This window comes from Salminus brasiliensis, chromosome 25 (assembly GCF_030463535.1).
Source record: "Salminus brasiliensis chromosome 25, fSalBra1.hap2, whole genome shotgun sequence".
Classification (NCBI taxonomy): domain Eukaryota; kingdom Metazoa; phylum Chordata; class Actinopteri; order Characiformes; family Bryconidae; genus Salminus; species Salminus brasiliensis.
The window spans coordinates 26,392,414-26,417,502 of NC_132902.1; the positions used below are offsets into that span (position 1 = coordinate 26,392,414).

The window sequence follows — 25,089 nt, forward strand, 5'->3', positions numbered from 1 at the left end:
GTAATTATTGTAATAGAGTTTTAATGATTGTGATGAGTTCCTTGGGATTTGGATGTTGGAGTTCATTGGAATTGGGATGTTGTTGAGGTTTCTTATGGTTTAACTAGTGTTCCTGCAGAAGCATCTCTCGGCTGTTTTCTGCTCTCCCTGGCTGAATGTGGTGGGTTCAGTTATCAGTAACAATGACCAGTCCCTCTCCAGTGCTGTTCTACCTTCAAAAAAAATCCACATTCCGGTGGTTAGAAATCTCAGACTAAACAGGTTTTTGTTAATGCAGCAGCTTGGGTCTTTCAAACGATGCTGCATGTTTGCACCATCTGAGCTGGACTTTCCCTTCTTGATGTGGGTCAGATGTTTGTTCTGTATACAGTTGCAGACAGAATGATGGACAGACAGGTCTTAAATTGCACCCCCATCCCCCAGTGCTTATTGAGTCCTGACCCTCATGTAGTATTGAATAACATCACCGCTGTCAGACTCACTCCCGAAATGTATTCTTTACTCACTGAGGCATCATGTGTGCTGATTTATGAAAACTAAAAAGAGGAAAAATGAAAAAGTGATGTCTTGGAGGTTGAAAAGAAATACAAAGACGAAACAAGTCTGGAGAGACATATAGAGAGAGAAAGAGAGAGAGAGAGAGAGAGAGAGAGAGAGAGAGAGAGAGAGAGAGAGAAAGAGAGAGAGAGAGAGAGAGAGTCTGCTTATCTTTCCAGCAAATATCTGCAGTGTTGACAGGTCTGTCCATGTTTTATTATAGTGCTCTACAGGCTGCATCCCCGTGGGGCTCAAATATGTCTAGCCGGTCAGAAAGAGCAAATCCAGTCTTGCTCTCTCTCTCTTTCCCTCTCACACACTCATTCCCTCTCTCTCTCAATTTAGTTCACTACCTCATAAAGATGTGCTTTCATTGCTACGGTTATTATTAATATTCACCCTAATGAGAGACTGTTGCTCCGCCTCCTCAGTGTATATCACAATACCTACATTTAGAGCATTATTAATATTCATCCCTAATGAGAGACTGTAGCTCCGCCTCCTCAGTGTATATCACAATACCTACATTTAGAGCGTTATTAATATTCACCCTAATGAGAGACTGTAGCTCCGCCTCCTCAGTGTATATCACAATACCTACATTTAGAGCATTATTAATATTCACTCTAATGAGAGATTGTAGCTCCGCCTCCTCAGTGTATATCACAATACCTACATTTAGAGCGTTATTAATATTCACCCTAATGAGAGACTGTAGCTCCTCCTCCTCAGTGTATATCACAATACCTACATTTAGAGCGTTATTAATATTCACCCTCATGAGAGACTGTAGCTCCGCCTCCTCAGTGTATATCACAATACCTACATTTAGAGCGTTATTAATATTCACCCTAATGAGAGACTGTAGCTCCTCCTCCTCAGTGTATATCACAATACCTACATTTAGAGCGTTATTAATATTCACCCTAATGAGAGACTGTAGCTCCTCCTCCTCAGTGTATATCACAATACCTACATTTAGAGCATTATTAATATTCACCCTAATGAGAGACTGTAGCTCCACCTCCTCAGTGTATATCACAATACCTACATTTAGAGCGTTATTAATATTCACCCTAATGAGAGACTGTAGCTCCTCCTCCTCAGTGTATATCACAATACCTACATTTAGAGCATTATTAATATGTACCCTAATGACAGACTGTAGCTCCTCCTCCTCAGTGTAGATCACAATACCTACATTTACAGTGTGCATAGAAACAGCTGTAAATATCTGTATCCATAGAGGTTGATGTCCATAGACATTGCTGTAAAGAAAGTTGATGTCAACAAAAACAGCTGTAAAAATAATGGTGACCGTAGAAACAGCTATACAATAAATCTGTCTCCAGTAAAAAAACTGTAAAGATGTATCTCCATAGAAAAATGATAAAGAAGATACCACAGCTGTCTCCATAGACAACACAATTGTAAAAATGATTTTTCTCCAATGGAACAGCTATAAAGAAGCTATATCCCCATGAAAACAGCTGTAAAGAAGCTCTATCTCCATGGAAACAGCTGTAAAGATGGTCTATTTCCATGGAAACAGCTGTAAAGAAGCTCTGTCTCCAGCAAAACAGCTGTAAAGAAGATCTATCTCCAATGAAACAGCTGTAAAGAAGGTCTATCTCCCTATATAGCTATTAGTACATGTCCAGAAAAACAACTGTAAAGAAGCTCTGTCTCCAGCAAAACAGCTGTAAAGACTGTCTATCTCCAATGAAACAGCTGTAAAGAAGCTCTATCTCCAGCAAAACAGCTGTAAAGAAGGTCTATCTCCAGCAAAACAGCTGTAAAGAAGCTCTACCTCCAGCAAAACAGCTGTAAAGAAGCTCTGTCTCCAGCAAAACAGCTGTAAAGACTGTCTATCTCCAATAAAACAGCTGTAAAGAAGCTCTGTCTCCAGCAAAACAGCTGTAAAGACTGTCTATCTCCAATGAAACAGCTGTAAAGAAGCTCTATCTATAGCAAAACAGCTGTAAAGACTGTCTATCTCCAATAAAACAGCTGTAAAGAAGCTCTGTCTCCAGCAAAACAGCTGTAAAGACTGTCTATCTTCAATAAAACAGCTGTAAAGAAGCTCTGTCTCCAGCAAAACAGCTGTAAAGAAGGTCTATCTCCAATGAAACAGCTGTAAAGAAGTTCTATCTCCCTATATAGCTATTAATACATGTCCAGAAAAACAGCTGTAAAGAAGACTGGTGTCCATAGAAACATCTGTCAAAAAGAATTATGTCCATAAAAAAACACTGTAAAGAAACTATATCTCCATAGAAACAGCTGTAAAAAAAGGTCTGTGTCCATGTATAGCTTATTGTAGATAGAAACAGCCTTAGAGAAAAAATATGTAAATTTGATCAGGTCAGTGTTAGATGAGATGTGAGTTGTGCCTCACTGTGTACATTATCAATCACTCAAATTCATCCTTTTATTATAAACCTACACATGAACCTGCATGGCACCGAGGCTTGCTAGCCCTCGCAGTCCTCTTAAACTTACAAATGGTTCCAAAACCAAAACCCATTCCCGACATGTGCTAAAAATTCACCCTTTGTTCCGCTATGTGACCAACAGTAGCTTAGATTTCATCAGAGGAGCTGGAATGTGCTCCAGTACACTGGGGCACGTTATTTTGGGTCAGACGCTGAAGCTGTGCCACGATCCAGCGTCCTCCATCGTCTCCAAACATGCTTCCACTCTAATTGTATGGCTTGAAATATGTGAGTTATTGAAAAGTTCCAGAAGCATGGGTTAAAGCAGGAGCCAGGAGCGGTTCGCCTCACTGACCAGCGACACATTGTCATTTATGTGGTGAGGAGAGAGACGCTGTGTGACGGCTTATGTTTCTACCCTCGATGCAAATTGCAGTTTAGCTGCTTCTCCTTCCAATTTGTGTTGGGCTTTAAAGGGAAATGAAGGGGCGTTTTTGGTGTTTTTTTCCCCTCTGGGCAGTGGGAGCGGTCCCTGATAAAAACAGGGTGACCTGCGCCGCTCTGGTGGCCGCAGAGCCGGTCATGTCTGTGATTTGCTGTAATCTCGCTGTGAGCACCGAGCCCAGAGCTATTTGGAGGCCTGCTTTCATCTACAGCCAAGAAAGGCACCCAGATACAAGATCTATCAGGGCTCAGAGCAGCAGGGTGATGGACCACCTCATCTGTATTCATCATCCAGAACAGGACAGGGCAGGGCAGGGTCAGGTCGGGTGGGGCAGGACACTTTTATGAAAGGGGAATTCCACCAAAGTATCAGAACTTGTACATAATAAATGGTCAGTGTAGGAGAAGATGTCTTTGAGAGTGGGTTTGGGCTGAAATGCTCTGTTCTAGAGGAACTTACAGAGTCAGAGTTGCTCACAGCAGTGTTAATAGATGAACCAGATGGAACCATGGAAATGCTTGTGAAGAAGGTTGGTTGGAAAGTACATCACCTATCATCTACCAACCAGATTATACCATCTGGTTGGGCTACCCATACAGGCCCCATACTGCAAGTTCAGCCCAAAAACAGACCACAAGACGAGTAAAGAAGTCTCCAACAGTCCTAAAATGACATCACAGGACCTTCAGGTATACCTAACGCCACAGCTGATGGCAAAGTGCAGCATCTACCATCAGAAAGAGACTGTGACTGTATGGGGCCTGTTTTCATGGAAGGTGTTCAAGAAGGGAACCCTTCAACTTCAGGGCAAGACTCAAGTCCTGGTCTTTGTCCAGATGTTCCCTGTCAAACTATCCTGCTATATTAGCTGTGGCGAGAGCTACCTGAGGGTCCCATGATGTCATTTTAGGATTGTTGGAGACTTTTTTACTCGTCTCGTCTTTTACTCGTCTGCTCTTGGGCTGGACTTGCTAGGGCGGCCTGACCCCAGATAAGATGCCCATGTGTATGGATTGCCCCACAACCCCACATATGGATGCCCACCAGGGTCAATGATGGGACCTAGAGGGGTTGAACATGTGTCCCATCTGGGTTGTGCACTGCTACAGGGCTTAGATGGGACTCATGTGAGATTAAGATCATATGTAATCATATGGCCCATCAGCTTGAGTCTTGCCCTGAAGTTCATTTGACAGCAAGGGTTTCCTCCTCAAACACCTCCCATGAAAATCAAACTGGTCAGTTGAGCACCTGAAGGTCCCGTGATGTCATTTTAGGACTGTTGGAGACTTCTTTACTTGGGCTGAATTTGCTAGGACAGCCTGACCCCCAAATAGCATGCCCATGAGTGGGCCTGTATGGGTAGCCCATGTGTCCCAGTAACAACACATGGAAAAACCCACTTAGAGCCCATCCCTACCTGAAATCCATGTATCCCATGTTCCACCCTTGTGCATGTTGGTCTGTGGTTCCACTTGTAAATGATTTAGAGGGCAGTGGCTGATATCTAAGTGTTCTGAGAACATTCCAGACTCTACATCTCCAACCTTCTTTCTGAAGGCCTTAGAAAGCTCTCTGGGTTTGGCCATGGCGATCTTCTTCCCGCCTTACTTCAACCATCAAGAGCAGACCAGACTAAACGTCTGAGGTTTAAATAAGACTCCAGACTCCTCCAGAATAATCCTCTCCAACCATGTTCTGATCATCTGCAGCTGCTTCTAATGCGTCTACATTTCTTCAGTTGAGTTTAGTTAGATTACCTCCTTTACCCATTGATCACATGAAGATCACATGTCCAGATGTTTAAAACCATCAATGAAGGGTTTTCCCTGGGTTTTCTAACTATTCACACGGCTGTGTATTAATGAACCTGTATGTATGTAGAGTAACACTGTGTCTCTCTCTGTGTCCGGTAGGTGGAGTGTAGGAGAGTGGGGGGTGTGCAGTGTGAGCTGCGGAGGTGGACGGCAGAGTCGGCCCGTAAGGTGTGTGAGGAAGGTCATGTATCAGAGAGAGGAGGCGGAGTCACACTTACATTGCCCCGCCCCTACGCCGGCACACACGCAGCCCTGCAACACACAATCCTGCCCACCAGAGTGGGGCACTGGAACCTGGACACAGGTATATACAGACAGACATTTATCTCTCTATCTATCTGTCTATCTATCTATCTATTTATCTATTTATCTATCTATCTATCTGTCTGTCTATCTATCTATCTGTCTGTCTGTCTGTCTGTCTGTCTATCTATCTATCTATCTATCTATCTATCTATTTATCTATCTATCTATCTATCTCTCTGTCTGTCTGTCTGTCTGTCTGTCTATCTATCTATCTATCTATCTATCTATCTATCTATTTATCTGTCTGTCTGTCTGTCTGTCTATCTATCTATCTATCTGTCTGTCTATCTCTTTCTGTCTGTCTGTATATCTGTCTATCTATCTGTCTGTCTATCTCGCTGTCTGTCTGTCTGTCTATCTCTCTGTCTATCTATCTATCTATCTATCTATCTATCTATCTGTCTATCTGTCTGTCTGTCTCTCTATTTATTTATCTGTCTGTCTGTCTATCTAGAGAAGTAGCGGCAGAAGCAGTCTACTATACGCCACTCTTCAATAGGCTATGCTGGTCTTTTACTTCCCTCTGTTGGTCAAAACCTGGAATTACATGTAAACACAATCCTCAAGAAGCAATCAGTTTACAGAGGAATGGTCTGGTCTTGTTCCAGTTGACATGACAGTCAAAATAAACAAATGGACAAAAGTATTGGGACACCTGCTCATTCATTGTTTCTTCTGAAGTCAAGGATATCAAATTGAGTTGCCCCTGCTTTTATTAGAGTAACTGTCTCTACTGTCCAGGGAAGAAGACTTTCTACTAGATTTTGGAGGAGCATTGCTGTGAGGATTTGATTGATTACATTCACTGACAAGAGCGTTAGTGAGGTCAGATGTTGAATGATCACCACTCCATTTTATACCCAACTTCCCCAACTCATCCCATCTAAAAGTACTGGATGGAGCTCCACCATCCATCATTCCAGAGAACACAGTTCTTCCACTGCTCCACAGCTCCTCAATGCTGGGGGCCTTTATACCCCTCTACAAGCCCACGCCTGGCATTAGGCAGCATAGAGTCAATAGGGTCATGATGTTGATCTGCTCCAGAGAGTCCTATTCTATTGGCAGTACTTCTTCTCTACAGGGACCAGACAAGCTGTGTGTGCATTTGCACATCTGTATCAGCAATGGCTGCAACTTAAAGTAGTAGTGCACAAACATTTCAGCTACAGGGATCTCCTTATGTAGTCTATTATGTCTCATAATGAGGAAAAGCGAAAGCACCAGTATCAGAGTGGAAGAGCACGGCCCACCCGGACCACTGGGATTTTTCCGATGCCTGTTTTTAATTGGTCTCTTTATGACATGTCATAAATCTCTGATGTGCTTTGCATCAACACATAGCTAATAAGGTCTGGCTTGGGTTAGCTCTGATTTCAGAAGTTCATGAGTTTGTTGATGGTATTCTTACACTGCCTTGCACTGAATCTATGAGGCCAAGTAGCCAAGCAATCGCCCCATGTCCAAATCATCACACACTCTCCTCAAACCTAATGGAGGTGGTCAGCAACTTCTAATAGAATTAATTCTGTGGTTTCTGATTCTGTATGTGAGATTCTCTCACTATTATCTAGAACATGGGCCCTAGCTAGTACATTAGCCTAGCTTATAAAAAGACAAATACTAGCGATTTAAGCCAAGTCTGAATTAATTACATTCCAATGTTCTAGATACCAGAACGTCATACAGTGTCAGAAACCACATAAGCCCGTCTGTTAGAGATTGTGTTTGGGTCTGAACACCTCCACACAGTTGGAGGATGAGAGGATGTGTGTGATGTTTAGTTAGCATGATGCTAAGAGTTGAGTGATAATTTATGTGAATCATTAGACACATTATCCACGTACCTCAGGTCATTAATTGGTTATATTCTAGATTTATTATTTTTATTTTATTTTATTTTATTTATTTAAAGGGTGTAAAATTGTCTTGTAGGTTCTTTAGTAGAAGCAATAGTTCTATATAGAACATGACAACTCAGAGTATAATTTGGATGCTTAATTGGTTCTTTACCTGGTTTAAGAGTTGTTTTTTAAACTGTGGAACATATATCTATCTGTCTGTCTATCTGTCTATCTATCTATCTATCTGTCTATCTGTCTATCTGTCTGTCTATCTATCTATCTATCTATCTATCTATCTATCTGTCAGTCTGTCTATTTATCTGTCTATGTGTCTGTCTATCCATATATCTGTCTGTCTGTCTATCTATCTATCTATCTATCTGTCTATCTGTCTGTCTGTCTGTCTGTCTGTCTGTCTATCTATCTGTCTGTCTGTCTGTCTGTCTGTCTGTCTGTCTATCTATCTATCTATCTATCTATCTATCTATCTATCGATCTATTTATCTGTCTGTCTGTCTGTCTGTCTGTCTGTCTGTCTGTCTATCTATCTATCTATCTATCTATCTATCTATCTATCTATCTGTATCTATCTGTTTGTCTGTCTGTCTGACTGTCTGTCTCTCTCTCTCTCTCTCTCTCTATATATATATATATATATATATATATATAAGTAGATTCATTGGTTTTAGTAAAGAACCATTGAAAAAATTTCTAAGGGTGGAAAAAGGCTCTAAACGTTTTTAGCCAGAATCAAACTATTTTATATTGATTATAATAGTTATGATAAAATTTTGATTTTTTTTAACATTAAATGTTTTTTTTTTTTACATTAACTGTGAATGACCTCATATCCCTGTAATAAAACGAATAAATCATATTTATCTGCTTTTCTGTTCCCTTCTCTGTCTGTGTCCACAGTGCTCTAAGACGTGTGGGCGTGGTCTGAAGACGCGGAGTGTGTTCTGCAGGAGCACTGACCCAGGCTCCCGGGCCGTGGTAGTACCGGACAGCATGTGTAAACTCAGCCTGAAGCCCAAAGCCCAGGACACTTGTGTGCTGAGCCGCTGCCCCAAAAACGAGAGGCTACAGTGGGTCCCCTCAGCCTGGGGAGAGGTAGGACCACTAGGGGGCACTTTTTTTTTAAATAGGTTTACAATATGGCTAACTACCAACCCTGGCCCTGAAGAACCCCCTGCCCTGCTCATTTCACAACGCAAACTCTAAAGTCTAAATACACTATATGGCCAAATGTTTTTGGACACTTATGAATGTATTTAGCTACTAGAGAAGTACAGCCAATAGAATAGGACTCTCATTGCACCCAGTGAGTCCATTAAAGGCTCTAGACACACCTAGACCTTGCTTAGGAAGAAGTGGATAAGAAGATGGATGGATGAATGCTAATCCAACGTTCATTCCAATATCAAGGTTATTTAACTGACTCTGTACCTTACTTGGAACATTGCTGTAAGGGAGATTTGATTGCATTTGACTCTTGAGTGCATCAGTGAGGTTGGAAGATTAGTTATGACACTCTCAGAGTTATTGGATGGAGCTCCAGAGAACCCCACAGCCCAATGCTAATGGGCTTTAGACCCCTCTAGTCCACGATGACTATTGGGACATATTGGACTACCTTGGAGACCTCAGAGCCAAAACTTTATTATTTTCCTCACTGCACACTGCATCTCTTCATAGTTCTAGTATCTCCACTCTTCTAAAATGAGTAAAACTGTGAAAATAAGGGACATTATTGGATGTAAATCACACACAGCTCATGACTGCATCTCTGCAGCATCCAGACAGACAAGCATTAGAATTGTCTGAGCTCTTTCCGTGTCATATCGGCCTCAGTCTAGACTGTCACTGCGTGATTCCTCGTACTGCTCTACTGCTCTCTCTCTCTCAACATCCCTCTTCAAACAAGAGGCGTTATTAGCCTGTTGCCATGGAGACAATGGATGACCTTGCTTGGAGCAGTTGCCTGCAGTATGTGTATGTCTGGGTTTGCATGTTTGAGTATGTATGCATGTATGTATGTATGTATGTATGTGTGCACTGAGATAAATATCAAGGAGCACCAACAGGGGTCACTGCTGATGTTGAGATATGAGGCTCTTTTAAGAATGAAGGTAGGGCCTAGTCAGTATTGATACTGGGTAGAACCTCCAGTTGCGCTCAGATCAGTCTCAATTCTTCATGGCTTGGATTTCACAAGATGGGTTGAGGACATGTCTGGTTCTGGTCCATGTTGACATCATTGGGTTCATCATTCAGGAGAACCATCATTCTCGAAATCTCTGTTCTACCATAATCCAAAGACTGCAATCCAGATACTGGTTTGAGAGGCTACTGTGTGGCATACCAGTGAACTGGTCAAAAAGGGATGCAGATGGTCAGCAACAAGCCATGATTGATTGGTATTAATGCTCCAAAGTGTGCCAAGAAACATTCTCCACAACATTACACCACCTCCACCAGCCTGGACTGTTCACACAAGGCAGTTTGGGTCCATTTCTGTCCCTACCACCTGTGTTCCTCAGCAGAAACCGATTCATCAGACCAGTGTCGGTGAGCTTATGCCCACTGCAGCCTCAGCTTTCTGTTCTTGGCTGAAAGGAGTGGATCGCGATGTGGTCTTCTGCTGTTGAGGTTGGATGTGCTTCGTATTCTGAGATGCTTGTCTGCTCTCCACAGTTACTGTAGCCTTTCTGTCAGCTCCAACCAGCCTGACCAATCCCTGTTGACCTCTTACCAACAAAGAGTTTTCGTCTGCCGAACTGCAGAACCACTCACTGCTGTGTTTTGACTGTTATGTTAAAAAATCCCAGGGGATCAGCAGTTCTAGAAATACTCCAACCAGCCCTTCTCACCCCAATAATCATGAGATCCCATTCCCCCTGTTCTGATGGTTACATTTAACTGCTGCCACATTATTGGCTGATTAGATAATTGCATGACACATGTGCAGGTGTACAGATGTTCCTAATAGAATAATCTGAAATGTGTGTGTGGCTCTAACAGTGCCTCCTGTTGTTTTCCCCCAGTGCTCGGTCTCTTGTGGAGGAGGGTTCAGAAGGCGTGAGCTTCGCTGTGGAGAGAGAGATTCCACAGGAGGATTTACAGAATTCCCCCCACGGCGGTGCCGCAATGTGCGGAAGCCCCAGGCTGAGCTTCAGCAGGCCTGTAATAAAGCCTCCTGTCCCCAGCTTCCCCCTCCCAGCCTGGGCAGGGTGGGCAGCACCGTTGGGCTGGGCTGGTACTCATCACCCTGGCAACAGGTATCGTCTGTCCAGCCTCTGTCCACTTAAAGCAATGATCTTTACAGTCCCTGTGTCCAGATGATTGTAGGGCTTTCCGTGCTTTTAGGAAACACAATGATACCGTCACTGTCAGACAAAAGCCTTGTATCTCCAAAACAGCAAAAAAAAAAAAAATTACATGAAAAGGAAAAAAAAAACCTTCTTAAGGGAGAACGTTGTTTCCATCATTGCAGCTATGGAGCTTTGGTGGTGAAGCTGCAGGAGGAGAACCTCTCTCCAGAACTGCTGTGTAACGCTGCAGAACCCATAGAGTCATATTAGTGTAAAATCCTGTAGTATTACTCTACCGCCTCAGCCCACATGCTGCTCCACCTTCAGATCAAGCTTCTGGAGAACTCAGCTTGTCCAGAAATGCATGTGTACAATGTGTCCTTTAGTGGTGCCTCAAAGCATGATTTGTATTTGCTGCAGTTGAGTAAAAGTGTATTACATTCCCCACCTGTAGGGGGAGCCCAGGAAAAAACTGCCCGACTGGTTAACTAACCTCTGTGTGTGTTTGTGTGTGTTTCAGTGTACAGTGTCGTGTGGAGGAGGCGTGCAGACCCGCAGTGTTCAGTGCCTCAGGCATGGCCGCCTTGCAGTCGGGTGTTTACCCCATCACAGACCACTCAGCTCCCGAGCGTGCAATACACACTTCTGTCCCGCCCCCGGCCCCCCACTGCCACCTGTGCATAAAGGTACAGACTTCATTAAACATAAAAATCGGGCAAAAATAAAATATCATTTATTCACAAAAAAACAAACAAACAAGCAAATAATTACATAAATAAATAGATAGGGGCTCTGAGCGGTCCAGTGGACAAAGACGCTGCCACTATGATTCCAGAAGTGCTGGTTCGAAGCCCGGGTCATGCTGCTTGCCATCGGCAACCGGAATCAGAGGGAGCACAATTGGCCTCGCTCTCTCTGGGGTGGGCTGATGGCTCTTCCTCCCCACTTCCTCACTTCCCAGTGTGACGTTGGTCAGCACAGGCATCTATTAGCTGTTCTATCAGAGCTGGGGAGGAGCCAAGCTTTCCTCCGAGCATGATGGCTACCTAGCGATGCTGAGCGAGAGGAGATGTGTGCTAGTCTCCACCCTCCTAGTGTTGAGGGTAATTAAATAAATAAATGGCTGGGATACTCCAGGTTTCTCCTGGACGCCCCCCAGCCCAGCCAGCACAGCGTGGAGGATGTGTTCAACTCCATCAGCAGCAGCAGCAGCAGCAGCAGCTCACCTGATTTACCATCATTAAGCCCTGATTTACCACCAAACCAGGTGTTGATCTGAGGAGAACTCTAAATAATACTAGACTCCATGAGAGAGGAGAACTTTGGAGATGTTCTAATGATGAACACAGTGATGGAGAATCACTTTACTGTGCTAAATAAATATAATAAAATATAAATGCCAATATTAAAACACTATGTTTTTTTATTGCTTACAGGTGATCAGAACTGTATTGATTACTATGGCTGGTGTCACCTGGTGCCCCAACACGGCGTCTGCAACCACAAATTCTACGGCGAACAGTGCTGCAAGTCATGTTCGGCCAATAAGCTTTAGAGCTGGAGTACTACGGTTCCCATAAGCACCCTCATTGACTCTTACTGACTGACAAAAAACAAGAGCCTATGGATTCCCAGAGGGGCCCAAACTGGATTTTTACTGGGAGAAAAAAGTGCAGAGAAATAGAGAGTCCTCTTTGTTCCTGGAGTACTTGATTGCAAAACACTTTGGAGGGAAACTGGACTTGTACGTGTTTTCGCTGAAGCTGTGGTCAGGACGAGCTCCGCAGGACTGGGAACTGAGGCGTAACTGGAATTTCAGAGCTGTTGAGCTGTTTTACAGCTGATTTCATGTGGAAGTGGTGATCAGTCGTTTTCGAAGCCATGAAGAGTTCCTCGATGTATGGATCAGTTCATATATATATTTTGTACATTTCGGAATCCCTTTAAATTATTCTGGTTAAATTGTGACTGTGCACATCCGCCGTACTGTAGATCTGACCTCCGATTGGTGCACCTTGTTTTGATATTGTGACCTCTTCATAAACTCTCTCAGAGGACCATCAGTATACCACCAGTTCACATCATGTAATTCAAGTCATGTTATATTTGTCTGTGTCTGTGTGTTGGTGCTTTTTTACATGAGGCTGTACTGTAAATACCCACGTTCCATATCCATCAGCGGTGCAAACTCCGAACCTCAACTCCTTTGTCTTAAAGATATTATGGACATAAAGTGCACAGTCCGTTTGAACAGTGTGTCTCGTGTGTTGATGAATATGCAGCTCCCAGAGTTTCCACTTTTCTATGGTCAGACTGCGGCCACTGAGCCTGGCCACGGTCAAGACCTGTCCCTGCTGAGGCTCTCTGACAGTCAGTTTATCTTTCTGTCTCTCTCTTTCTGTCTGTCTGTCTGTCTGTCTGTCTGTCTGTTGGTTTGTACTTCTCTCTCCCTCATCTCAGTATGAGGACAGCTCTCAGGGTTGGTTATTTTGGGTGGGATTAAAGCGTCAGGGTGGGTTTAGGCGGTGCTGTGTGTGTGCTCGGGTCTGAGGCGCCAGCCTCATTTGTAGCTGTCAGACTGCATTGCCCTTTTCTCGTTAATATAAAGATGGCAGGCTCCATGGCTCTGCCTGTCGCAGTGTGTGTGTGTGAGAGAGAGAGAGATTATCATCTCAAACGGGCTCTCTCTCTCTCTCTCTTTCTCTCTCTGTCACTCTCTCGCTTTTCTCTCTCTCTCTCCCTCGCTCTCTCTTTCTCGCTCTCTCTCTCTCTCTCTCTCTCTCTCTCTCTCTCTCTCTCTCTCTCTCTCTCTCTCTCTCTCTCTTGCTCTCTCTTTCTCTCTCTCTCTCTCTCTCTCTCTCTCTCTCTTCTCTCTCTCTTTCTCGCTCTCTCACTTTTCTCTCTCTATCTCTCTTTCTCTCTCTCTCGCTCTCTCTCACTTTTCTCTCTCTATTTCTCTTTCTCTCTCTCTCGCTCTCTCTCTCTCGCTCTCTCTCACTTTTCTCTCTATCTCTCTCTCTCGCTCTCTCTCTCTCTCTCGCTTTTCTCTCTCTCTCTCTCTCTCTCTCTCTCTTTCTCGCTCTCTCACTTTTCTCTCTCTATCTCTCTCTCTCTCTCTCTCTCGCTCTCTCTCACTTTTCTCTCTCTATCTCTCTTTCTCTCTCTCTCTCACACTCTCTCTTTCTCGCTCTCTTACTTTTCTCTCTATCTCTTTCTCTCTCTCTCTCTCTCGCTCTCTCTCGCTCTCTCTCACTTTTCTCTCTCTATCTCTCTTTCTCTCTCTCTCGCTCTCTCTTTCTCGCTCTCTCACTTTTCTCTCTCTCTCTTTCTCTCTCTCTCTCTCTCTCTTTCTCTCTCTCACTCTCTCTCTCTCGCTCTCTCTCTCTCACACTCTCTCTTTCTTGCTCTCTCACTTTTCTCTCTCTATCTCTGAAAGGCATTTTCTCAATGTTGGCATATCTTCCTAAATTCACCTGTAAAGGCACTTGCATACAAAACCATAGCCACATATTTTATATCAAATTTGCGAGTGCGGACCACGCTAGCTGAGGCAAGGAGGAGAGCTCGAGAAATTTGGGCTGGAGTTCCGGGGGCTTCGAGCTGATGGGACCCGAAGCCAGACCCTCCTTGCCAGGTAGAGGTTGAGTATGATTGGATGATCAGGAGGAGCAAGGGCGGTGGTAGGGTGCAAGTTTTCGTCACGAGAACGAGAAGGGAGAGGAGCGGTTTTATAGTGTGTAGAAATGAAGGGGAGGAGTTTGGGCGTGGTCCTTCTCCCAAACTTTCAGTTTTTACATAACTACATCTGTTCACAGCAACCTCAGCTGTCTCTGTAATGAGACCCCAGGTGACCTAAAGCACTGTGGGAAGAGGAAATCTTGTTCTGCTGCCTAAAACGGGTTTACTGCTTTCACAAAAGCAGTGGAATTTTGGAATTATTGTATTTGTGAATATGATAGTTTAGAAATGCTGAGAGGCAGAAGATGAGTTTCTGAATGTCTACTGGTCAGTCACACAAAGCCATAGATGGACGCACAGATTCAGCTAGAGGCAAGATGAGTTTCTTGACTCGTCTTCACAGCCCCATAACTCCGGATGTGAGTCATGTACAATATGACAATGGAGAGACAATGGAAAGGGCGGGGTCTACAGATTCAGGACGTGTTTGAGCCGTGTTTCTGTGTTGTATTATCGCGAAGATATTAATAGAAACATCCACAAACATCAAATTTGAAGCATCAGTACATTTGTAGACCCCAGAGGGTTAGTGATGTATAATTACCACGACCTTCCCATGACAATAGGGGCAGCTGAGGCCTAAAGGGGAGAGAGAAGACCCTGGGACCAGGAGGTCACCAGCTTGATCCCTTGGAAGTGGAGGTAAGTGGAGTGAAGAAACAGTGGTTTCACAAGAAGAGAATTAGAAAGTTGCTTTATTAAATTAAGGGCCAGCAGATGACACTGTGTGCATGTCCAAGAGCTTCTTCATGAGGGAATTAAACAGTTCTATGTTTTTCTTCACTACATAACATGTTGTCTAAGGGGGTTCTGTCTGAGAGTGTGAGATATTTCAATTTGGGTCGGTTAGAGCCACGGGTGTCAAAAATATTAACAATTATTCCTCAGGTAGAAGTGAGTGGAGATACTAGGGTTTAAACAGACTCATATAGAAGCTGAAGTATCAACTGAAGCTTTTTACTCCAGTAAAAGTGTAAAAGTACTGGTTTCAGAATGACTTCAAGTAGAAAAGTAAAAGTAATGGAAGGAAAACAAAGGCTGAAAGCTTAGGCCGCGCCACAGGGGTCTATAGTGCTCTACCCCCCCCTCCCCAAAACCCCATTTCTCTAAAAGCCATAATGAGGAGAATGATCTATTAAAATGTTGATGTTAAAAATGTTGGGCTGCACTAGGCTCCTGTTTTAGCTGCAGATCTGCCCATTGAAAATGAAGCATTTCAGTAATATCAGCTCTATTAAAGGAGCGTCTCTGTGCTCTACTGAGCATCAACATGAGCTTCATGGAGGAAAATATGAGGAGTCGTTGTCTAGAAGTTCTGTAAAGCTGCAGAAAGTCAGACTTCAGAGGCGTGTGATCAATAAGCTTTATTGGAGTGTAAATGTGGGGCTCAGTCGGGACGTTTCACTGCAGCTCTCTTGAGTCTCTGCCACGGACACAGTCTTCATACTAGACTACAGACGTCTGCTGTGAGCTCGCTGGAGAGTGACGGGACGTGTGCAGGTGTGATGGATCTCTTATAAACCAATAGGGAGTCAGAATGGTGTCTGTTTATACTTCTCATCCAACCACGCTCAGACTCTCACTTTCCGGATGGAGAGATTTATCTGGAGAGGGTTTTTATTGATGACAACCTGGAATGAAAACTAAGGGAAATGAAATAGGAGAAACGAGGCTGATTTTAAAATGTAAGGAGGAGAAAGTTCAGATAATTGGGGGAAAATGTGAGAAGTAGAAGTTAAAAGTCTGAAAAATAAAGAATTACTGCAGTAAAGTTTAGAGAACCAACATTTCTACTGTAGTAAGATAATGAAGTATTTGTACTTCATTACTTGACACCTCTGGTTAGAGCTCATTATTGTTCTTATAAATCAGAGTAATGATACAGCGCCACTGATGTGTGAGGATACTACTGTTCCATAGCAGGTGTTCAGTAGGACACAGAGGTCCAAACACGTTCTCTCTATCCCGCATAATAGCCTGATTTTGGCTCGACTCTGATGACGACAGTCCGTTGTGACCGACACTGATCCCAAAACCCCGCTGTGTGAGGCTGAGCCTGCAGCACTGTGGGGAAACAGGGCCACATTACCAGACGGCAGCAGGTCTGGGTGTATCTGGAGCCGAGGTGCACTGAGACATGTATGACAAATCAGAGTTCAGCTTCTCCTAAAATCAGCTGTAAAGACAGAGAGATCAACTCCAGCCGGAACGAAGGGATGCAGCATTCACCTGCCTGAGCTGAGAAAGCACCTGGATCAGCCGAAGCCAGCCTGTCAGGTGGCCTTCAGTCGAAACCTCTGTATCTCCAAAATCTTCCCTCAGATTCACTCCCCTTATCTCTCTAGAGCCAGACACAGCCCACCCCACCCACCTCCACAACACCCACACCCCCTATTGGGCTGGAAATCTTAAATCTTTGCGCCATAAACTGGTCATCAGCAGCTAGTTTCCCACCTGTTTTGTCCATCAGTAAGTACACTGCCCATAGTGACCACATCTTTGGGTAACTAATGACCCATCATTGCCCTTACACAGTGACTCAGTGCTGGGCTGGGGAATGGTCCCAAATTGGGATGCTTTTGCCCTTAATTGAAAACACTGGGCTAACCCTAATCCTAGCATTAACCTACAGATCTAACCTGTGATCTAATCTGTAACCTGTAATCTAACCTGTAATCTAATCTGTAATCTAACCTGTATTGTAACCTGTAATCTAATTTGTAATATAATCTGTAAATAACCTGTAATATAATGTAACCTGTGATCTAATCTGTGATCTAACCTGTAATATAATCTGTGATCTAACCTGTAATCTAACCTGTGATCTAATTTTAATCTAATCTGTAATATAATCTGTGATATAATCTGTGATATAATCTGTAATCGAACCTGTAACATAATCTGTAATCTAATCTATAATTAACCTGTAATCTAATCTGTAATATAATCTGTAACCTAACATGTAATATAATCTGTAATCTAATCTGTATTCTGACCTGTAATCTGACCTGTAATCTAATCAGTAATATAATCTGTAACCTAACCTGTAATATAATCTGTAATCTAACCTGTGATCTAATCAGTAATGTAATCTGTAATATAATCTGTAATCTAACCTGTAATCTAATCTGTAATATAATTTGTAACCTAACCTGTAATATAATCTGTAATCTAATATGTAATTTGACCTGTAATTTAATCAGTAATATAATCTGTGATCTAACCTGTAATCTAACCTGTGATCTAATCTGTAATGTAATCTGTAATATAATCTGTAATGTAATCTGTAATGTAATCTGTAATCTAACCTGTAATCTAATCTGTAATCTGACCTGTAATCTAATCAGTAATATAATCTGTAATGTAATCTGTAATCTAACCTGTAATCTAATCTGTAATCTGACCTGTAATGTAATCTGTAATATAATCTGTAATATAATCTGTAATGTAATCTGTAAACTGACCTGTAATCTAATCAGTAATATAATCTGTAACCTAACCTGTAATATAATCTGTAATCTAACCTGTGATCTAATCTGTAATGTAATCTGTAATATAATCTGTAACCTAACCTGTAATATAATCTGTAATATAATCTGTAACCTAACCTGTAATATAATCTGTAGTCTAATCTGTAATCTGACCTGTAATCTGACCTGTAATCTAACCTGTAATATAATCTGTAATCTAACCTGTGATCTAATCTGTAATATAATCAGTAATATAATCTGTAACCTAACCTGTAATATAACCTGTGATCTAATCTGTAATCTAATCTGTAATCTAATCTGTGATATAATCTGTAATCTAACCTGTGATCTAGTCTGTGATGTAATCTGTGATCTAATCTGTAATCTAACTTTAGTCTAATTTATCTAATCTGAATAATGTGGAACGTGACTGTAGTAAATGTAGCACCGCTGGTGCTCCAGGTCATCCATTATGTGTGTGTGGATGTGTGTGTGTGCGGGTACTTGTGTGTTATGAAGGGTATTGATCAGTGTGTGTGTACCGACTGTCTCTCATCAGTCTTCCTCCGAGCGGCTGCTCTGATCCTCCTCCTCAGATGAGGGAATTGATTACTGTTCCCCCACAGAGACACAGCAGACCACCACTGACCTTCACTCACACTCACACACACACACACACACACACACACATCTCTCTATCTCTCTTCTCTCACCCTCTTTCTCTCTCTGTCACACACACATTCTCTCTCTCTCTCTCTCTCTCTCTCTCTCTCTCACCTGTTCTCTCACTCGCTTCTCTTTTCCTTGTTTGTACAGTCATACATACTCTCTCTCCCTCTCTCTCTCCCCCTCTCTCTTTCTCCCTCTCTCTCTCCCTCTCTCTCTCACCCTCTCTCTCTCCCTCTCTCTCTCCAAGGCCATCCCGGATGCGTTTCATGACTCCTAAATTGTTGTAATGGATTGCCTTTAAAAACTGCAGCCAGTCTGAAGACCTTCCTCCTGACACCCTTCAATTAATCAATTTAATGCCTGGAGCCCAACCCCCCCCCCCCCCTTTTTTTTTTAACACTGTATTTCAGAGCTGGTAACAAACTTAGTACACACACACACACATACTCACACACATGTGTGCGCAAAGCTTCTCTCCCCTCCCCGGAGGAATGTTGGTTTGGAGGACATCGATTTATTTTACATAGTAATACAAACAGTGGGGGTGTGGGGGGGGAGGGGGGGTCACCTCCAGAGCTGGCACCCCCGCGTCAGTGCCGAGTCTCTCGGCCCGGGGCGGCCCGGCGCTTTCTGCTCAGTCTGAGGCATATTTCACCCACCGCATGAAGAATGCCAGCTGTCCTCCACAGGGCAGGCGTGCCTGGGAACAGCACCTCCTGAATCGGGAACACTCCAGCTGCTGCAGTTCCCCAGGCTGCCACTGGAGGGTGCTAGTCGTCTGCTGTTGAGTTGGATTTGGTGGGCCTGACCTCCAACATACAAAGGGTTCTTTGAGCTGCTGGTTCCCAGTCCGGAGACTCTGCGACTCACAGTTTTGCTCTACAAGCTTCTAAAAATGACTCTTCAGATGTTATCTGCACCTTTAAAAGGTTTTGGGGGAGGGGGTTCTTGCAGGGTTCTATGTAGAACCAAGACAATTGGTGGAAAGATTCCTAGAATGAATATGGGACTGTTAAGAAACCTTTAAAGTGGCTCCATATTGCAGCAAATAGGGTTTCACTGTTGCACATCAAAGAACCCTACAGTACAGGAGGTTGCTGTGGTGTCCCAGGTGGTTGCTATGGGGTTGCTTGGCTGTTGCTTGATGCCCAAGTAGGTTTGCTGAGGGGTTGCTAGGCAGTTGCTATGCTGTTTTATGTAGTTAAGTGTTGCTATCGTGTCCCAGGTGGTTGCTATGTGGCATTGCTAGTCAGTTGCTGTGGTATACAAGGTGGTTGCTACCTGGCATTGGTGGTTGCTAGTCAGTTACTGTGATATACCAGGTGGTTGCTATGCGTTTCAAGAAATTTCTACATGGTTGCTTTGTCAGACCAAGCAGTTGATTGTGTGTTTGCAAGGTGGTTGCAACAGTGTTGCAATGCTGGATGTTGCTAGGTGGTTGCTATGGTGTCTCAGATGGTTACAAGTGTGATGCACAATCCCAATTGCGCTCTTTGACATTTTCTTTGAAGAACCCGTGCACTGAAAGGTTCTTTAGAGAACCAAAAGGGCCCTGTTCGCCACCTTGCCTGTGTGGGCACGTGCTAACGCTTTGTCAGAGACCTTCATTATGCAGATCTGTTTTATGAGCTCATTCATTAGTCCTTCCTAATGTGACACAGCCGAGAAACCTTTCGGATTCCGATGCAAATCAAAACGGAGACTAAAAAGCCCAGTAGGGGTGCAGCGCTGCCCAGGAAGAGCGGATTGAACCCCCGTCTTCTCCGTCACTCAGAGGGCACCGCTGAATTTCCAAATAATCAGGGGAAAGCATTAACACAACAGAAAGTGATCTGGCAAGGTCAGAGCCATGACTGATTTGCAAACAAAGCAACAAAGTGCCGTTTCTACGAAGCCCCGGGGGCTTTCTGACATCATTTTAAAGCGAGCGGTGCAGTTCAGCCCAAACTGGCCAAGGATTAAACCTAAAAAACAGCCTTACTTACTGACAGACTCCACTGTGGTGTTTTTAAAATGAACAGCTAGTTTATTCTACAACCACATAAAAACACTAAAACACTAAAAAAACATGAAACCTGAAGGTATTTGAGCTATTTTTGTATCTGGAAGATTATGTTTTATAATTATTTCCCATCAACTTGTCTGTCTTGAGACCTAATCATTTTATTAGAACTTCCTAATGTTTTCGTTGGGGTTTGGGGGTTCTAGATGGTTTCTGTGCTGTCCCAAGAGGGTGCTATGGTTTAAGCTGTTTCTATTAGGGTTCTAGATGGTTCTAGGCAGTTGCTACAGTGTGAGTCGTGTCTATTGGGATTCTAAACAGTTGCTAAGGAAGCGCTATGGTGATTCTATTGAGGTTGTAAGTTGTACGAAGGCAGTGCTATGGTGTAAGTCATTTTTATAAGGGGTTCTAGGCAGTTGCTGTGCTGTTCCATATGGGGTGCTATGGCCGAAGCCATTTCTTTTGGATTCTAGGCAGTTCTAGGCAGTTACTATATTGTTCCAAGGGGTGCTTGTTGTTAGCTGTTTCTATTAGGGTTCTAGGTGGTTCCTATGCTGTCCTAATGGGGTGCTGTGTCGTGAGATGATTCTTTTGTGGTTCTAGATGGTTTCTGTGCTGTCCCAAGAGGGTGCTATGGTGTAAGCTGTTTCTATTAGGGTTCTAGACGGTTCTAGGCAGTTGATACAGTGTGAGTCGTGTCTATTGGGATTCTAAACAGTTCTAAGGAAGTGCTATGGTGATTCTATTGGGGTTGTAAGTTGTACGAAGGCAGTGCTATGGTGTAAGTCATTTTTATAAGGGGTTCTAGGCAGTTGCTGTGCTGTTCCATATGGGGTGCTATGGCCGAAGCCATTTCTTTTGGATTCTAGGCAGTTCTAGGCAGATTGTTCCAAGGGGTGCTTGTTGTTAGCTGTTTCTACTGGGGATCTAGGGGGTTTCTATGCTGTCCTAATGGGGTGCTATGTCGTGAGATGATTCTTTTGTGGTTCTAGATGGTTTCTGTGCTGTCCCAAGAGGGTGCTATGGTTTAAGCTGTTTCTATTAGGGTTCTAGATGGTTCTAGGCAGTTGCTACAGTGTGAGTCGTGTCTATTGGGATTCTAAACAGTTGCTAAGGAAGCGCTATGGTGATTCTATTGGGGTTCTAAGTTGTACGAAGGCAGTGCTATGGTGTAAGTCATTTCTATAAGGGGTTCTAGGCAGTTGCTGTGCTGTTCCATATGGGGTGCTATGGCCGAAGCCATTTCTTTTGGATTCTAGGCAGTTCTAGGCAGTTACTATATTGTTCCAAGGGGTGCTTGTTGTTAGCTGTTTCTATTAGGGTTCTAGGTGGTTCCTATGCTGTCCTAAGGGGGTGCTATGTCGTGAGATGATTCTTTTGTGGTTCTAGATGGTTTCTGTGCTGTCCCAAGAGGGTGCTATGGTGTAAGCTGTTTCTATTAGGGTTCTAGACGGTTCTAGGCAGTTGATACAGTGTGAGTCGTGTCTATTGGGATTCTAAACAGTTCTAAGGAAGTGCTATGGTGATTCTATTGGGGTTCTAAGTTGTTGCTATGCTGTTTGAAGACGGTGCTATGGTGTAAGTTGCTTTTCATAGGGGTTGCTAGGTGTTGCTATGGCCTAAGCCATTTCTTTTGGATTCTAGGCAGTTCTAGGCAGTTACTATATTGTTCCAAAGGGTGCTTGTTGTTAGCTCTTTCTTTTAGGGTTCTAGGTGGTTTATATGCTGTCCCAAGGGTGTAAGTCATTTTTATAAGGGTTCTAGGCAGTTTCTGTGCTGTTCCATAAAGGGGTGCTATGGCCGAAGCCATTTCTTTTGTTAGTCTGGAGACACAATACTCTACACACTCTACACCCTCAGAAGAGGAGGGTCTTCAGTCTGGGTTTGAGGACAGTGAGTGTTTGACTCTGCTGTTCGGACACTCAGGGGAAGTTCGTTCCACCACTTCGGTGCAGGACAGTAAAAAGTCTGGACGCTCGTCTTCCGTGGATCTTAAAGGATGGCGGGTCAAGGCGAGCCGTACTTGAAGCTGGAAGGGATCTTGGTGCAGATCAGGCTTTTTTGACCATCGCCATCAAGTACGGAGGGGCTGACTGGTCCAGTCTTGGCTTTGTAGGCCAGAGTCAGGGGTCTTAATCTGATGAGGGCAGCAGCTACAGGAAGCTACAGTGAAGAGAGAACTCATATTACCATTAATCCCCAACATAATCATTTTTTATTCCTGAAAACACAGATTCCAAACCCAGATCATGTCAATTTCCATAACGCTAGTCTGAAAACTTTGCCTCCTTCTTATTTCGCGACTGCCGGAGCTGTCAGGAGTGGATATCCTGGCACAGCGTCTTTGTTTATGAGTCTGTTTTTTGCCGGAGCTGACGTCCCTCATACTTTGTCTAAAGCCAAACCCCTGTAAAGCGGTTGACGGAGACGCTCCCGAACGCTCCGAATAAAAACAGTGAGCTATTTTTACCCGGCTGTCTCTGAAGATCCCTCAACAGCGGCTGAGTGACAGGCAGGCATAACTCAAAAACTGGCCCACCGTATTCAGAGGCAGCGTCGGCGGCAGTGCTATCTGAGCTAAACCTGCCTGGATCTTTCCGGCATCTGAGCTGTCAGGCTTGTCAGTGGCAGACAGGGGGAGTGCAGGTGACACTTACAGCTCCCACTTAAGTCGTTTTGTGTGGGTTTCTTTTTTCCCCCTCCTTATTTTTGCTCCCCGTTCCTCGTCGTCTCTGGTAAAGCGAGCGTGAAAGTGGCGGTGTTTGCGGCGCCGCCTGTTATTACAACGCGAAACAAGCTGTCACCAAAAAGCCAGAGCGAAGCTTCAGACGCCTCCCGTGCTGCACGGCAAAACGCAAAACAAATAAAGCGAGCAGCAGCCTCTAATAACCCTCGAATAAATAAATCATATTTACAAATGGTTCCTCTTATTAAGCCCGGCCCCCACTCCACCGGCTATTTGTGAGGAAACCCGCAGCGCAGCTGTCAGCCACGCTAACAATGACGATAGATATCTCGGCAAATGAAGCCGATCAATCACTTCGCCCCCAAACCCTGCTCCCACCTCTCCCAAAACATGGAATAAACAATCATTAACACTCTCTAAAGCCAATAAGCGCTGCCGTGCTACGGGAGGCTCACTTTCCTTGATGATTCCCCGCAGTCGATGGAGGAGTGCTTGGAGTGCTCGGTGTGTTGGCGGCTCTCGCTGTGAGAAGTTTTTGCTCTTTCTCGTCTCCGAGGCCTCCGCGAGTCCAACCCGAGCTCTTCCCCCCTACAGAAAGTCCAGCGTCTACCTGCTCCCCTGCTGGCCATCACTTCAATTAGAGCCGAATTAAAGAGCCGTTTCCCTGCAATGTGTTCTGGAGGGGATGGGGAAGGCTTAATTACTCCAGAAACAGGGCCTGCTGTTGGGGAAACGATTAGGAGGCCCCCAGAATAAAAAAAAAGAAAAAAAAGAGCTGTGCGAGGAGATGTGTAGGGAAGCAGCGGGACACAACGATTAGTTCTAGCTGCAAACTCTGCGGAGGAGAGGCAGCGGTGGAGGCTCCACCTCATCAATACCTTCCCACTGTTTCATAGTGGAGCAGGAGAGAGAGACAAAGCTAAACTCAGAGCCAAACACTTATCATTTCAAGCAGCACTCTGAATGCTCTTCAAACGCTGCTTTTTAAAGCATTTTAACAACAGTGCACCACCGTGCCTGTGCTGTGGACTACATGGGTTTGTGGTGTTCAAGCCTTCAGGACTTCAAGACTTACAGCTTTTCAGAGAGGGTTTGATAAGTTTTGTCGCTCAGTGTGGTCGAGAATGGCCTACTTTCAGAGGATGTGACCATTGAACTGATTTGGGCCTGCTGTGCCTGGGTGTACCTGGCAGGCCCTTGGACTGATGTGCAAACCAGGAGGTGAGATTTGGTTGGTTGAGTGTACCTGGCTATCCCTGGCCAAATAGTATGAACCCTGTCTTCTGCCAAAAGGCATTTAGCAGAAGCTCTTCTCCAGAGCGACCTACGAAAGTGCTTTGCTATTTACCCAAGAAAAACCTCAGCTAGTTTGAATAGACTAATAATTCAAAGATCCTCTAAGTTTAGACTCTACTAAACACAAGTCAATAAGGAGACCACTCTGCTATTTGCCCAAGTCCTCTCAGAAGAGGAGGGTCTTCAGTCTGGGTTTGAGGACAGTGAGCGTTGGACTCTGCTGTTCGGACACCCAGGGGAAGTTCGTTCCTCCACTTCGGTGCAGGACAGTAAAAAGTCTGGACGCTCGTCTTCAGTGGATCTTAAAGGATGGCGGGTCGAGCCGAGCCGTACTTGAAGCTGGAAGGCCTCTTGGTGCAGATCAGGCTCTTTTGACCATCACCATCAAGTACGGAGGGGCTGGCTGGTCCAGTCTTGGCTTTGTAGACCAGAGTCAGGGGTCTGAATCTGATGCAATCAGCAACTATGGGAAGACTTCTGTTCAGAACTACCTTCTACTAACAGCATCTCAGTGTCTTTTAGGGGCATTG

At 44.1% G+C, this 25,089-nt stretch overlaps 1 protein-coding gene across 1 annotated transcript in view; it reads left to right on the forward strand.

Annotated features, from left to right (window-relative positions):
- adamts18 (ADAM metallopeptidase with thrombospondin type 1 motif, 18) overlaps positions 1-12,888 on the forward strand; it is an 82,067-nt gene extending 69,179 nt beyond the window's left edge. Inside the window, exons 18-22 of the mRNA XM_072671393.1 lie at positions 5,334-5,538; positions 8,303-8,497; positions 10,432-10,665; positions 11,219-11,384; positions 12,135-12,888. Of these exons, the coding sequence (XP_072527494.1) occupies positions 5,334-5,538; positions 8,303-8,497; positions 10,432-10,665; positions 11,219-11,384; positions 12,135-12,253 (919 nt within the window). The 3' untranslated portion in view covers positions 12,254-12,888. The remainder of the gene's footprint in view (positions 1-5,333; positions 5,539-8,302; positions 8,498-10,431; positions 10,666-11,218; positions 11,385-12,134) is intronic.
- Positions 12,889-25,089: the final 12,201 nt, after the last annotated feature.